Below are 15,396 nucleotides of genomic sequence, written 5' to 3' on the forward strand. Positions count from 1 at the left end.
CCACTTAAAGAAGTTTATTAATTGTTCGAAAGTTCGCCTCGACTAGACTTTTAATAATTCCAGGGTTTAATTCCTTTATATAATTTAATTCATTGCATCGATCATCATTTAATCAACTAAAAATTGTTATTTACCCATAATACTAATTATTTATTTGCTAATCATCGATTCGATTTTGGAGACGGTGACAGTCGTCCACCATGTGACTTAAGAGTAGCGTAGCTATACTAAATCATGGTACGATAGAGAGGGGATATATGATAAGAAGAAATTAAAATTTGTAAGTATCTATATGCAAAGTTTGATTTAAAAAGTATTGTCAAAGTGCTTTGACTCGTGTATTCACGTGTGTGTGTGTGTGTGTGCGTGTGTCTATATATATATATATATATATATTAACTTATCGATATGTGACTATGCTTCTTATCCGTTACATTGAGTGATACCCAGCTCAGCCTATGAGGATTACGGTAAGCTGAGCTCTGATACCACCCTAAGGATGTCACACCCCAAACCAGGAATTCTGGATTAAGATGTGATCAACCTCGCCTCGTGCTTAATTAATCATTAAGCACGCAAGGCTAACCATAAGTAATAAATCAAACAGCAGCGGAAGCAAATATAAATCAAATATCCAGCATCCGTCACATAGCAAATAAATAAACATACACATACATAACATATAATTCGATCCATCTCGGATCCAAATAACACCATCTATAGAAGGGGATACATGATCTATCGAGCTCGTATATATAAACACAGTAATTACGAGACTCGTAAACCTAATCAAAAGTCTAATTCTAGCTAATCAAACGGGTGGCCATCGGGAACAACTCCTGACAACTCCTGCTGCGGATCGCCAGATGCTGTACCTAAAACCCACGAAACAACTTGTGGGTGAGCGACGAATCGCCCAGTATGTGACCCAGAATTATCCCCTCAGGGATCCTCTACGGTCAAAGCACTTTTATTTATAAAATGAATACAATTAAAATATGCACATGTGTGAACCTATATTAATAACTAAAAGAATTTATAATACTGTTGAATGATGCCATGATGCGATTATTCTATTATGCCAACATGCGAAATAAACCCAAAATAAAAATCAAGGTGTAATATCGGATATAAAGCAAGTCGGAATCCAGTACTCCTTGCACTGTGTGCCCAAATACAATAACAATAATAGTAATAATATGGATAAAGTAAATCACCCCGTGCTGTGCCAATAGGATCACAAGATCCAGCAATATAATCCAAGGACTGTGATCAGAGTGCAATGATACACGTTGCCTAGTGACATCGAGCATTGCTCCACAAGATAGTAGCACACTAGCCGATGGTTATATCAAATCCGGTGTGTCATCTCACCTAGACGATTCATAAGCCAAACATATCCAATAGGAGAAATCATACAATGCAAGTCGTAAAAATATCATCACCAGGGCCACAGAACTCGAGATCGGAACCGTGCCCTCACCCGCCACACCAACACCCGCCACACCAAATCACCAAATCCGCCATGGAACTCGAGATCGGAACCATGCGGTAGCGTAAAACAGACCTACACAGAACTCGAGATCGGAACTGTGCAGTCTCAAGTAATAAAAATGCCACCACGGAACTCGAGATCGGAACCGTGGTGGGGTAACCCGTTCTAGGCATGTAGCTCCTAATGTAGGCGTGAGAAACATCCCGAATCGTCCGTGCCACAGAACTCGAAATCGGAACTGCTCACGTCAAATGGCAAAATGATCGAAAAATGATATAATCAAGGTTTATACATATAATATAGTCCTAAAGCCATCCAAGGATCAAGTGATCCTCAGCTCAGTGGCTGTCGGGCCGTCCCATGCCAAGTGACACCAAGACGGAACGAAGTCACTCGGCTCTGCTCAGCTCTCACCAATGCATGCGTATGCACGTAATATAATACTAATATATTGTCTTCCACAGGAGGGAGACAACTAATCATCTAATATTCTAATAATATACTTATAATATTATTTAATTATTCTACTCCTAAAATATAGTAAATTCAGGTTTTTCAGGGCTTATGCAATTCTACCTACAGTGCAGAAAGGATAAACATGCTCTACAGTTTCAATGCAACTACTTAAAAATAAAGTGCAGATGTCAGGTCAGATGGATCGACTGGTAAGAGTACGCCCACGAAAAAGATAATTCAGATATCCCACACCTGTAGGGCTGGAGTCTCTGTCGCTAATAATCGGCGTGCTCCGCGTATGCTCCGAACTGCGGGTCAGTCGGATCGGCCCACGGGTCGGACTCGCACGGAGTTGACTGATCTGTGATCACGTAATTAAACTAATTAAAATCTACGCTAATTTTATTCTAACCCTCGTCCCAATTAATGTACAAGTCGATTTCTCGATTACTTCGATTTTATAAAATTTATCGGTTCAGTCAGTCGGACTGATTCGATTAGGCATATATTAATTAATTAATTAATTTCATGTCATCGAGCATAGCATTAATCTTAATTTACAGGTTTGTCAACTATTGATCATTCACTTTGGTCTAGTTTAATCTAATTTAATCCTAGTCAAATTTATATTCTAATGCTTTAGTTTTGAAGATATATTGCTTGTATAAATTCAAATGTCGAATTATTCGTAATAAAATAATTGTTCGGGAGTTACGGTAATTTTTTTAAATGTGCTATACTTAGTTAATATATTCTACTATCTACTCTCTTTGATTTAATTTAATTCACTATAATTAATCCCGTCGTTCGAATTCGATATTCGAAACCTAAATTATAATTTAAATTCCTAATTGTAATATTACGATAAAATATGTTAATTTAATAGTTATTATATCAATTCGTATTAGTTACGTATTTTATTATATACGGTTGCATTTGGTTATTCAAAACTTTAGTTTAATTAAAGTTTTAGAAACGTACCCTTTTAAACTAATTTCACATGTCTCAGTTAAAAATACAATTAATTAAATAAAATAAGCCATAATAAAATTCACGATTTCGATTCAAGTTTGAAATTATTTATTCTAACAATTAGGTCTAATTTATATTTTAGTTGTATAATTCGTTTTATAAAATTAAAAACAAAACCCTTAATTGGTTTACGTGTTTCAAATTAATTTATTGCTAAGTCGCGCAATTCGTTATTTTTATAACTAATTAAATCTCTACGTTTACTTAGCCGTTTCGAATCTAAGTCCACAACAACTATTTTTCGTTGCTAATTAATTGTCCTTTATTAATTAGCAACGAATTTTTGTACAAGTTCGAACAAAAATGTTTAAAAGAACTATTTTAACTTTAAAAACTTTTTATGAAACTTTTATTTTAATTTAATGTGTTGGGTGTTTTAATTTGGTTTGTTTCGGGATCATACAGGTGTCCAATCGGGTTATTATAGTATCTGCTCAAATTATGTTATGAGTCATCATCGAGGCATCAGACCCTGGACGGTATAATCATTTCCCGAGCTATTTAGGTTTACGTAAGCGTTCGATTTTATTCGATTCCTTATTTTAACCCTAAATTTTAAGCCGCGTTTTAATCCGACAAATTAAGCATTTTGGAAATCCAAATTTCATAAATTTATTTCTTTTTATTTCCAATCTAATTCCTTCTATTTTCGGATTAGGCCTAAGCCCAATAAAATAAGGCACCTTTATCAATTATTTATCAAGGTCTATATCATTAAGAACCCAATTCACCTTTAATTTAATTCAATTTGACCCAACGGCAATACCAAACCCAATTTCATTTAATTCACTCAATTCGGCCGAATTCATACTCAAATTTTCAGATTTTGCATAGAGGCCCCTACTCTTAATTTATTTACCACAAGTTAAGCAATTTTCACACAACACCCCTTAATCTTATACCAATTTATGAAAAGGCCCCTATCACAACATTTACTGGTAAGCATCGGAATACACATGATCATCACAGCAAGTCAGAGAGGGTAATTTGCACCATACAACAATTCACCACAACATAAGAAAAAGGCAGCAACAAAGGAAATAAAATGGGGGGTCGACAAGGCAAGTCAAGGCACACATAAACCAGACAGAGGCAGACAAGGGTGGAGAAAAAGAGAGCACAACAAGTGCTGTACCAACACTGGTATAGCCTCGCATCGCAACCAAGCAAAAAGGCACAAACAACACCGATCAACAAACAAGGCACGAGCCTCAAGTCAACACACTTTGCCGGGAAAATCAACAACCCGAGCAAAGAATAAAATCCGATCAAATAAACGAGCATTTTAGAATTTACCCGATTAGAGCTAGCACGAGATGGAGAGGGAAATGGAAAGTGGCCGGCACCAAAGAACCGCCTTGTTTCTCAGCCATCACACCAAAATTCAGCAAGCACCGAGAAATCAAAAGCACCACAGAGGCAGTGCCGGAATGTGCCCGTATTTCAGTCGAGAGACAACAACGTACCGAGTTTCTCAAAATCACAACAATCTCTCAAAAATTTGGATAATTAGCACTCAATCAGAGGGAAAACAGAAATGATGGGTTTGAGTTCTCAACACATGAGATTACAAATTTCAGATTTTCAAAACACCCAAAAGAGAGATGAGGGCTTTTTATATACTCACGAGGAAGGCAGTAGGGGGTCGGCCAAGCCCAGAGGGTAGGCACGAGATAGACCCTGGTAGGTGTACGATCGCGCACAAGTCAAAGCTCTCGCGTGGGAGAGAGATGGGTTTTCTGACAACCGACGGGACGGCACAAGAGAGCGGGGAATCACTTCGGTTCCTTCTTCTTGAAGGAACCAGAGAGAGAGAGGATCTCAGCGGTGGGGGCCATAGTTCAGAGAGTGAAGAGAGAGCCGAACTAGGGTTTTCAACGGAGAGGAAAGAGACGGCAGAAAGAGAGAGACGGAGGGATTCGCGTGGGGTTAGGCTGTAAGCGAGAGAGAGAGGAAGAGAAACTGGAGGGGAAAAGGAAAAGAAAAGAAAGGGGTCCGGACCCGACCCCATTATCAAAGGGGGTTAAATCCCCCGTCAATTCAAAATGGAAGGTTGAGATGGTCTTCAAGATGCGTGCTAGATTACTAGATCAACGGTTCCAAAAATTCAGAAATTTAAATAACTTGATCGTTTGATCTAATATTACATTTCCATTCTAAATTCTGAATCGAGGTTACATAATATATTTTTATAAGGTCGTATGAATATTTTCAAGTATTTATAATTGAATTTTAGAGTCCGAATTATTTGATATTAATTAGTATATATATATTCTTATCCAATTCAATTCTATGGATTTAACGAACGAAGCTTGTAACGTTTATATAATGTTATTTGTACAAACATTTGTTTATTTATTCTTTTAATTGGAATTTGACATATTTATTTATTTACATGAATGAATCGATAAAATTTAGTTTACTTTCTTTCTAAGTTTTGCGATGGTAATGAATTTTTAAATTCATGAATTACACGCATAATTACCATTAATTTATAGAATTTTTATTTTGAAATTTTAGTTTCGTTCTAAATAACCAGATTAATCGAATCAATTATTAATTTAGTTAAGGACTTTTATTTAGTGTAAACATAATTTAGCAATTAATCGTGTTTTAAAATTTCAGAATGTAACAGTTTCAGCAAAAAAGTGACCACATGAGAGGATTCATAAATTTTATTTATGATAGTAAAAAAAAAGGTACATATATAATACAAAGGTTATATCATTTGATTTGAATTTAATAATAACAATCAACAATGTAATATTTTTTATATCTTTGTGACGATCAAGTACAGATAAAATTAGTGGTTCAACACAAAAAAATGAATAATATTTTCATTATTAAGTACATCATGTGAAATAAAATGAAAAAATATTAACTTCCATTTCCTTTACAATATATCCTCCTTATGTGCCCATACATAATTCTTCTTGCAATAGCTAAATAATGTCTTTCTAAATTCCAAACTATTTAGCTCATGCAAATGGTCACTTTCATATCAAATTTTAATTCGATGTGGATTTGCCAGAGTCGCACTCGAGGTTTAGTTTGCCTTCTTTGCACTTGCTATATAACATGCCAGCCGGATACTTGCCATAGAGCTGAATGTAGCCTAACATGATCGTTGCGCAATCGTTGTTATTGACATCATTGATCTGGTTTACGAACGGGCATGCGAATTCCTTGAAAGCTGAGCAGCAATTGCCCGCATCGTATGTCGGGGCAACACATTTGCTTGTGATTATGGTGTAGTTTTGGTGTTTAAAGTCTACATCACATACTATGAGATGAAAAATTGAGAAATATTAGCATAATTTTGTTAAAAGAAAATTGAAAAAAAAAAAAACAAAGATTAATTTTCCTGAGAGACATTGTAATGTTTTAGAAAGCACAAAAATATGGATGAGTCCCCAATTCATAACAAATAAAAATTGAACCGTCATTATTGATTTATGACGAAAATTTTCTAATAAGATTATTACTGTAATATAATTATACATCTATCATAATATCTAGTGAAAATTAAATTGGCTAAATAGGAAATATTATGTTCTTTCATTCTATATATTTATAGAGGAGGGGTTCAAATGCATCCAAATTTTTGTGCACCCAAATGCATCCTATCTTTCAAATCCTTTTTCTCCATTTTCAAAGTCCGAATAGTTAATCCGAACCGTTAAATGTGATTTATATATTAAGATGTGCTTGGAGACCAAATTTTACATTTTTTGAAATTTTTTTACTATTTATTAAGCCACTTTGAAAATCGCTGATTTTACATTTTCTGGATCATTGGATCAGCGATTTTCAAAGTGGCTTAATAAATAGTAAAAAAATTCCAAAAAATGTAAAATTTGGTCTCCAAGCACATCTTAATACATAGATCGCATCTAACGGTTCGGATATACTGTTCGGACTTTGAAAACGGAGAAAAATGATAGGGTGCATTTGGGTGCATTTGAACTCTCCTCATATTTATAATATATCAAAAAGCGAACAACCCATTATACTTTTCTAATATTATCCTTAACTCATCGGATGGTCAAAAATAATTTAGAAGTCTTAAAAAAAATACTTTAATTCCTTGTGTTGATCTGTACAATAATTCCTTTAAAAAATGCTTGGAAAAAATGTATTCCATCCCTAATCATATATTTGCTTAATCATGTTCTTTGGAGTCGTTGGAGGTTTTTTTTTTTTTTCCTGTAGAAATGATATTTTGAATAGTTATAACTTACAAGGGCGAAATACAGAGAAGAAAATTCCAGAAAGTATCTTTAATAATTAGGTAATTGTTTTTGCTTCAAAATTACAAATAATATTGGTTGTGCTGCTTCATGACAATACCATATTTATGGCACCAACCTTATATATCATTAATACTTAGTATAAGAGAATTGATCTCAATATTTTTCTTTTAAATTGTACAAATCAGAGTATTTAATTACGGACAAAAAATTAATACTTATTTGGATTTTTTTTACAAATGAAGTATTTATGTTGATCTACTGCTGTAGAGCATGTACATGGAATTCCATTATCATTTTTAATCTCCATCCCTCAAGTAATTATATATATAAATCCTTTAGGCCTTAATAACATGTGCAGTGAATTTTATCTGAACCTTCCGTAGTGCTCATTCATTATGAATAATAAGAAAACAAAAAAAGGACTACAAATTAAAGAAAAGAAGAAAAAAAAAATAGAAAAATGCAAATCTTAGTCTCATTTATTCTATTTTATCTCCTGCTTATATTTTGGTTGTTCTTACGCTAATTAAAAAAAAAAAAAATTAGTTAAACTTACCCAATTTATCTTGTTCCGCCAAGTTGCGTCCTGATCTGTCCGCTTTGAATATATCATCTGTAAACATAAATTAATTCCCAAAATATTGTTTAGAATAAATGAAAGAATTTAAAAAAATAAAAATTTGTTTAATTATTAACAAAATACCAGAAATAATGCCGGAGACTGCCAATCCAACAAATCCCATGAACAAAACCATCCTAAAAATCAACAACTGACGATATAAATCCATTGTTAAAATTCACAGATATAAATTTCAAAGGAAATTTGAGAAAATTTACCTTTTTGTAGGCAAGACAGAAGGTAAATTAACTTGATAAGGTAAACGCAAGTGAACGGTCCCTAGACGTACGTAGAACTAGAAAAGTTCGGTGTATATGATCCGATGTTATTTGATCGCATTATAGAAAGCCTAATTTAGTAAAACTAGTGAGGATTGACAATGAACCGGGTTCATTTGGTATGCAGGATGCTGTATTTTGGAGGCAAACTGTCATTGATGGGGATAATTTGAAACCAACATTTTTAATTAATTAATTAACTATTGTTGGAGAAATCACACTGAGGAATTTGTAGACATGAATTACAAACCTACAAACACTGTTGTTTTATTAATTGCGGGATGATTTTATTTGTACACAAAAATAATTCAGGTCATATTCAGTGTGGAAGTATGTCCATAGAGCATTCACAACTCTAATACAACACTCCAATTGAAGTGGTTTGGAGCACCATAGTAGGGTCTCTATATGCCAAGATAATAGGGTATTTACAACTCTAATAACTCTAATTGATGGTGTTTGGAGCACTCTAGTAGTGTCCCTATATGACAAGATAACCTGGCATTTACAACCCTAATACATGGTGTTTTGAGCACTCTAGTAGTGTCTCTATATGGCAAGATAATATGGTATTTACAACCTGAATACACCACTCCAATTGATGGTGTTGGTAACACTCCAGTAGTGTCTCTATATGACAAGATAATATGGCATTTATAACCCTAATACAACACTTCAATAGAAGGTGTCGGGAGCACTCTAGTAGTGTCCCTATATGACAAGATAATAGAGCATTTACAACCCGAATACAACACTCCAATTGATGGTGTTTGAAGAACTCGAGTAGTGTCTCTATATGGCAAGATAATAGGACATTTACAACCCTAATACAGCACTCCAATTAAAGGTGTTCGGGGCACTCCAGTAGTATCTCTATTTGGCAAGATAATAAGACATTTGCAACCCTAATACAATACTCCAATTGATGGTGTTCGGAGCACTCTAGTAGTATTTGTATATGGAAAGATAGTAGGGCATTTGCAACCCTAATACAACACTCCAATTGATGGTGTTCGGGGCACTCCAGTAGTGTTTCTATTTGGCAAGATAATAGGGCTTTTGCAACCCTACTACAATACTCCAATTGAAGGTGTTTGCAGCACTCGAGTAGTGTATAATGCAAGATAATAGGACATTTACAACCCTAATACAACACTCCAATTGAAGGTGTTTGAAGCACTCTAGTCATGTCTTCAGAGGACAAGATAATAGGGCATTTACAACCCTAATACAACACTCCAATTGAAGATGTTTGGAGCACTCTAGTTGTGTCTCTATATGGCAAGATAATAGGGCATTTACAACCCTAAAACAACACTCCAATCGAAGGTGTTCGTAGCACTCTAGTAGTGTCTCTATATAGCAAAATAATAGGGCATTTATAACCCTAAGACAACACTCCAATTGATGGTGTTTGGAGCACTCTAGTAGTGTCTATATGGCAAGATAATTGAGAATTTATAACCCTAATACAACACTCCAATTGAAGGTCTTTCGAGCACTCTAGTAGTGTCTATATTGTTGGGTTTTGATAGTTCGAACTCATTGATTAAGTCTGTTGGAGTTTTGACTGTTCAAACCCATTTATTTGCTTAAGATGCAGAAAGAACGTAAAACAATTTTTTTTACTTCTAACTTAAGCCAAGGATTAAACGAAGTATGTCAGGAAACTTTCCAAGGCGGTCCACCTTCAGTATTCCTTTGGCATCAAAACCTCATTTAATCCTTTTATAGATATACTCCATAATTGATTTCTAAAACTTTAATCTACTTACCAATTAAATAGATTAATATAACATGGTTATACCTTGATTCGAAATTCCAATTGGAATGCAGACCAAGCAAGAAGAACGATCAAGAATGGTTGCCCCGGAGTATCGAATGTATGATACCTCTATCAGTTATCCACCAGGACTAACCAGAGAGCGTTTTATTTCTTTTGCCAGAAATATCATAAACCGCGGAATTCTGCAAAAATACTATTCACCGAGAAAAGGATGAAATAAATATATTTATGACCTGTAGTTATTCAAATAGAAATACTGTGACTTTCGCAAATATATATTATTTCCGAATCCCGTAAACTAACCGTAACCGAGAAAGAGAGAAAATAGAAACTCAAATCAATCAGACAGATCAGACATGATGAAGTGAATTAGTGATTTTTCTCTTTCACCTCACCCTTCTATTTATAGGTTTCAATATGTATGAAATTACCAAAATGCTCTCGACACCTTGCATGACACCTATTTGGCAAAATTACCAAAATGCCATTTATGGCGGTTCGGCCATTTGACAAAATCAATTTGTATTTTGGCACTATGGCCGACATACATTAATTTGATACATATTTTTATTTTGGATTTTAATTTTCAATTAAGGTTTCAATTTTGCTAATGCTTGTTAGCTGAAAAATTCAAAAACCATAATCAAATTTAAAATCTAAATCAAATATATATAATTGTTCTAAACAATTATATTTCTCACGGTTTGGATTCAGTACGGTTTTATACAACGTATCGAGTACGCTTATAAATTAACCGTTGTTTCTACTTGTCATCTTATATGACATTTATAATTTAATTATATCACGTATAATTAATTATAACCATCATATTAATTATAATCAATTTATAATTAATTAGTAAGATTCTCCAATTAGCTCCTATACGGTGTGACCCAATAGGATCTGTGTTATATTGGTAAATAGAATTAAAACTGTTTTAACTTCTATCATCTGACATCTGCACTATGACCATCCAATTACACAGATGATGCTGTACTGTACAATACCACGATCTAGTAAACTATTTTACTCGTGTTAATTCTTTCGTCTGATAGTTATCAGATCAGTTTCAAGGTAGGTGTGTGTCATCCTTGCAAACTTAATCTTTTCTTGATCTTGAGCAGATTATCAAATATAATTACTCTTGTAATTATACCGCTAGCATATAATCTTACTCTACCAAGGGGCCCAGTGATGCTATAGCTCGTATAGAGATACGAGGGACAATAGTACTTTTGGTAAACCATCACTACCTCAGCTAAGCTATGTATACTGAAGAGCTACCGTTATAACTGCGTTTTACCGACCGCGTTAGATAACAATCACACATACACATCTCTCAGTAGGAAAGATGAATACCTCATACTTTAGAACTTAACACTGAATGAAAATATTAATGACACGTACACATACACATCTCTCAGTAGGAAACATTATGTGATTAAAATGACATCTCTTGTCAGTGGTATGTAAAACTTGACCATCTTTTAATCCACATACTAACCTTGCAATGTTAAATTAGTGCTCCTGCTAATTATCTCAGTTACAGACTTTTAAGAATATATATCATCTATATTATGAAGTTTCACAATTCCAGTTATTGACTCTAGTTAGATAAAGAAATGATCCATAAATGCAATAATACTCAAGGCAACAAAATGACAGTTTAGATTCATGAACAAAGCTTTATGATAATTTATTGTATTATTGACTTCTAGATTATTACAAACTAACACATATATGGCAAGATAATAGGGCATTTACAACCCGAATACAACACTCCAATTAATGGTGTTTGGAGCACTCTAGTAGTGTCTCTAAATAGCGAGATAATAGGGTATTTACAACCCCAATATAGCACTCCAATTGAAGGTGTTTGGAGCACTCTAGTACTGTTTGTATATGGCAAGATAATATGACATTTACAACCCTAATACAACACTATAATTGAAGGTGTTTGGAGCACTCTAGTAGTGTCTCTATATAGCGAGATAATAGGGCATTTACAACTCTAATTCAACACTCCAATTGAAGGTGTTTGGAGCATTCTACTAGTGTTTGTATATGACAAGATAGTAGGGCACTTACAACCCTAATACAATACTCCAATTGATGGTGCTTGGAGCACTCTATTAGTATCTTTATATGTCAAGATAATATGCCATTTACAGCCCTAAAACAACATTCGAAATGGAAGTATTTGTAGTTGTCTAGTATTGTCTCGATATGGCAAGATAATAGAGCATTCACAACCGTAATACAATACTCCAATTCAAGTGGTTCAGAGCACCATAGTAGGGTCTCTATATGGCAAGATAATAGAGCATTCACAACCCTAATACAACACTCCAATTCAAGTGGTTTGGAGCACCATAGTAGGGTCTCTATATGGCAAGATAATAAGGCATTTACAACCCAAATACTTGGTGTTTGGAGCACTCTATATGACATGATAATAGGGCATTTATTACTTTAATACAACAATCCAATACAAGGTGTTTGGAGCACTCTAGTAATGTTCCTATAAGGCAAAATAATAGGGCATTTACAACCTAAATACAACACTCCAAATGATGGTGTTGGGAGCACTCTAGCAATGTCTCTATATGACAAGATAATAGGGCATTTATAACCCTAATATAACACTTCAATTGAAGGGGTTTGGAGCACTCTAGTAGTGTCTCTATATGGCAAGGTAATAGGGCATTTACAACCCCATTACAACACTCCAATTGAAAGTGGTTGGAGCACTCTAGTTGTGCCTCTACATGGCAAGAGAATAGGGCATTTACAACCCTCATACAACATTCCAATCTAAGGTCTTTGTAGCACTCTAGTATTGTCTCTATATTGCAAAATAACAGGGTATTTATAACCCTAATACAACACTCCAATTGGTAGTGTTCGGAGCAGTTGAGAAGTCTTTGTATACGGCATGATAGTAGATCATTTGAAACCGTAATATAACAATCCAATTGATGGTGCTTACAGCACTCTAATAATGTCTCTATATGTCAAGATAATACGGCATTTACAACCCATATACAACACTCCAATGGAAGGTGTTTGGACCACTCTAGTAGTGTCTCTATATGGTAATATAATAGGGCATTTATTACCTTAATACAACAATCCAATTGAAGGTGTTTGGAGTACTCTAGTAGTGTCGCTATAAGGCAAGATAATAGGGCATTACAACCGGAATACGACACTCCAATTGATGGTGTTGGGAGCACTCTAGTAGTGTCTCTGTATGGCAAGATAATAGGGCAATTACAAACCCGAATACAACACTCCAATTGAAGGTGTTCGGGCCACTCCAGCAGTGCCTCTATTTGGCAAGATAATATGTCATTTCAAACCCTAATACAACACTCCAATCGAAGTCGTTTGGAGCACTCTAGTAGTGTCTCTATATGGCAAGATAATAGGGCATTTACAACCCTATTACAACACTCCAATTGAGAGTGGTTGGAGCACTCTAGTTGTGCCTCTACATGGAAAGAGAATAGGGCATTTACAACCCTAATACAACACTCCAATCGAAGGAGTTTGTAGCACTCTAGTAGTGTCTCTATATGGAAAGATAACAGGGCAATTACAACCCTAATACAACACTCCAATTGATGGTGGTCGGAGAAGTCTAGTAGTGTCTGTATTTGGCAAGATAATAGGGCAGTTGCAACCCTAATACAACACTCCAATTGATGGTGTTTGGGGGCACTCCAGTAGTGTCTCTATATGGCAAGATAATAGGACATTTATAATCCTAATAGAACACTTCAATTGGAGGTGTCGGGAGCACTCTAGTAGTGTCCCAATATGGCAAGATTATAGGGCATTTACAACCCGAATACAACATTCCAATCGAAGGTGTTTGTAGCACTATAATAGTATCTCTATATGGCAAAATAATAGGGCATTTCTAACCCTAATACAACACTCCAATTGATGGTGTTTAGAACACTCTAGTAGTGTCTCTATATTGAAAGATAAAAGGGCAATTACAACCCTAATACAACACTCCAATTGAAGTGGTTTGGAGTGCCAAAGTATTGTCTACATATGACAAGATAATATGACATTTACAACCCTAATACAACACTCCAATCGAAAGCGTTTGGAGCACTCTAGTACTATCTCTATATGGCAAGATAATAGGGCATTTACAACCCCATTACAACACTCCAATTGAAAGTGGTTGGAGCACTCTAGTTGTGCCTCTAGATGGCAAGAGAATAGGGCATTTACAACCCTAATACAACACTCCAATTGAAGGTGTTTGTAGCACTCTAGTAGTGTCTCTCTATATGGCAAGATAATAGGGCATTTACAACCCCATTACAACACTGCAATTGAAAGTGGTTGGAGCACTCTAGTTGTGCCTCTACATGGCAAGAGAATAGGGCATTTACAACCCTAATACAACACTCCAATTGAAGGTGTTTGTAGCACTCTAGTAGTGTCTCTATATGGCAAAATAACAGGGCTTTTATTACCCTAATACAACACTCCAATTGATGGTGTTCGGAAAACTCTAGTAGTGTTTGTATATGGCAAGATAGTAGGACAGTTGCAACTCTAATACAACACTCCAATTGATGGTGTTTGGGGCACTCCAGTAGTGTCTCTATATGGCAAGATAATAGGGCATTTATAACCCTAATACAACACTTCCAATTGAATGTGTCGGGAGCACTCTAGTAGTGTCCCAATATGGCAAGATTAAAGGGCATTTACAACCCGAATACAACATTCCAATCGAAGGTGTTTGTAGTACTGTAGAAGTGTCTCTATATGGAAAAATAACAGGGCATTTATAACCCAATACAACACTCCAATTGATGGTATTTGGAACACTCTAGTAGTGTCTCTATATGGAAAGATAAAAGGGCAATTACAACCCTAATAAAACACTCCAATTGAAGGTGTTTGGAGTGCCAAAGTATTGTCTACATATGACAAGATCATAGGGCATTTACAACCCTAATACAACACTCCAATCGAAGGCGTTTGGAGCACTATAGTAGTGTCTCTATATGGCAAGATAATAGGGCATTACAACCGGAATACGACACTCCAATTGATGGTGTTGGGAGCACTCTAGTAGTGTCTCTATATGGCAAGATAATAGGGCATTTACAACCCTAATACAACTCTCCAATTGAAGGTGTTTGGAGCACTCTAGTTTTGTCTCCACAGGACAACACAATCGGGCAATTACAACCCTAATACAACACTCCAATTGAAGGTGTTTGGAGCAATCTAGTTGTCTCTCTATATGGCAAGATAATAGGGCACTTACAACACTAATACATTTTCCAATCTAAGGTGTTTGTAGCACTCTAGTAGTATCTTTATATGACAAAATAATAGGGCATTTATAACCCTAATACAACACTCCAATTGATGGTGTTTGGAACACTCTAGTAGTGTCTCTATATGGAAAGATAAAATGGCAATTACAACCCGAATAC

The 15,396-nt window shown here is 35.2% G+C and overlaps 1 protein-coding gene and 1 long non-coding RNA gene across 3 annotated transcripts; both read right to left on the bottom strand.

Moving 5' to 3' along the window:
• Positions 1-614: 614 nt before the first annotated feature.
• On the bottom strand, positions 615-4,778 carry LOC144560749 (uncharacterized). 2 transcript variants are annotated; one of them, XR_013513464.1, is made up of 4 exons: positions 4,611-4,778; positions 4,280-4,475; positions 2,204-2,312; positions 615-875 (listed from the first exon to the last, which is right to left on the bottom strand). It is a non-coding gene; the product is annotated as an uncharacterized LOC144560749 (long non-coding RNA). The 2 variants fall into 2 exon arrangements; XR_013513463.1 differs by having other exon boundaries at positions 4,280-4,767.
• A 989-nt stretch (positions 4,779-5,767) lies between these two features.
• On the bottom strand, positions 5,768-8,057 carry LOC144560985 (GPI-anchored protein LLG1-like). Its single transcript, XM_078310204.1, has 3 exons — positions 7,940-8,057; positions 7,793-7,849; positions 5,768-6,266 (listed from the first exon to the last, which is right to left on the bottom strand). The coding sequence occupies exons 1-3, from the start codon at positions 8,022-8,024 to the stop codon at positions 5,992-5,994; spliced, it is 417 nt and encodes a 138-aa protein (XP_078166330.1). The 5' UTR covers positions 8,025-8,057; the 3' UTR covers positions 5,768-5,991.
• Between the last annotated feature and the right edge of the window lie 7,339 nt (positions 8,058-15,396).

This window comes from Carex rostrata, chromosome 10 (genome assembly GCF_964058835.1).
Source record: "Carex rostrata chromosome 10, lpCarRost1.2, whole genome shotgun sequence".
Classification (NCBI taxonomy): Eukaryota; Viridiplantae; Streptophyta; class Magnoliopsida; order Poales; family Cyperaceae; genus Carex; species Carex rostrata.

What these genes read in the sequence shown, in the direction of transcription:
- LOC144560985 (XM_078310204.1), bottom strand. Translation starts at nt 8,024, where the DNA reads ATGGATTTATATCGTCAGTTGTTGATTTTTAGGATGGTTTTGTTCATG. An exon ending in AGTCTCCGGCATTATTTCTG is followed by an intron (nt 7,850 to 7,939) that starts GTATTTTGTTAA and finishes TTATGTTTACAG; the next exon opens with ATGATATATTCAAAGCGGAC. An exon ending in GGCGGAACAAGATAAATTGG is followed by an intron (nt 6,267 to 7,792) that starts GTAAGTTTAACT and finishes TTCATCTCATAG; the next exon opens with TATGTGATGTAGACTTTAAA.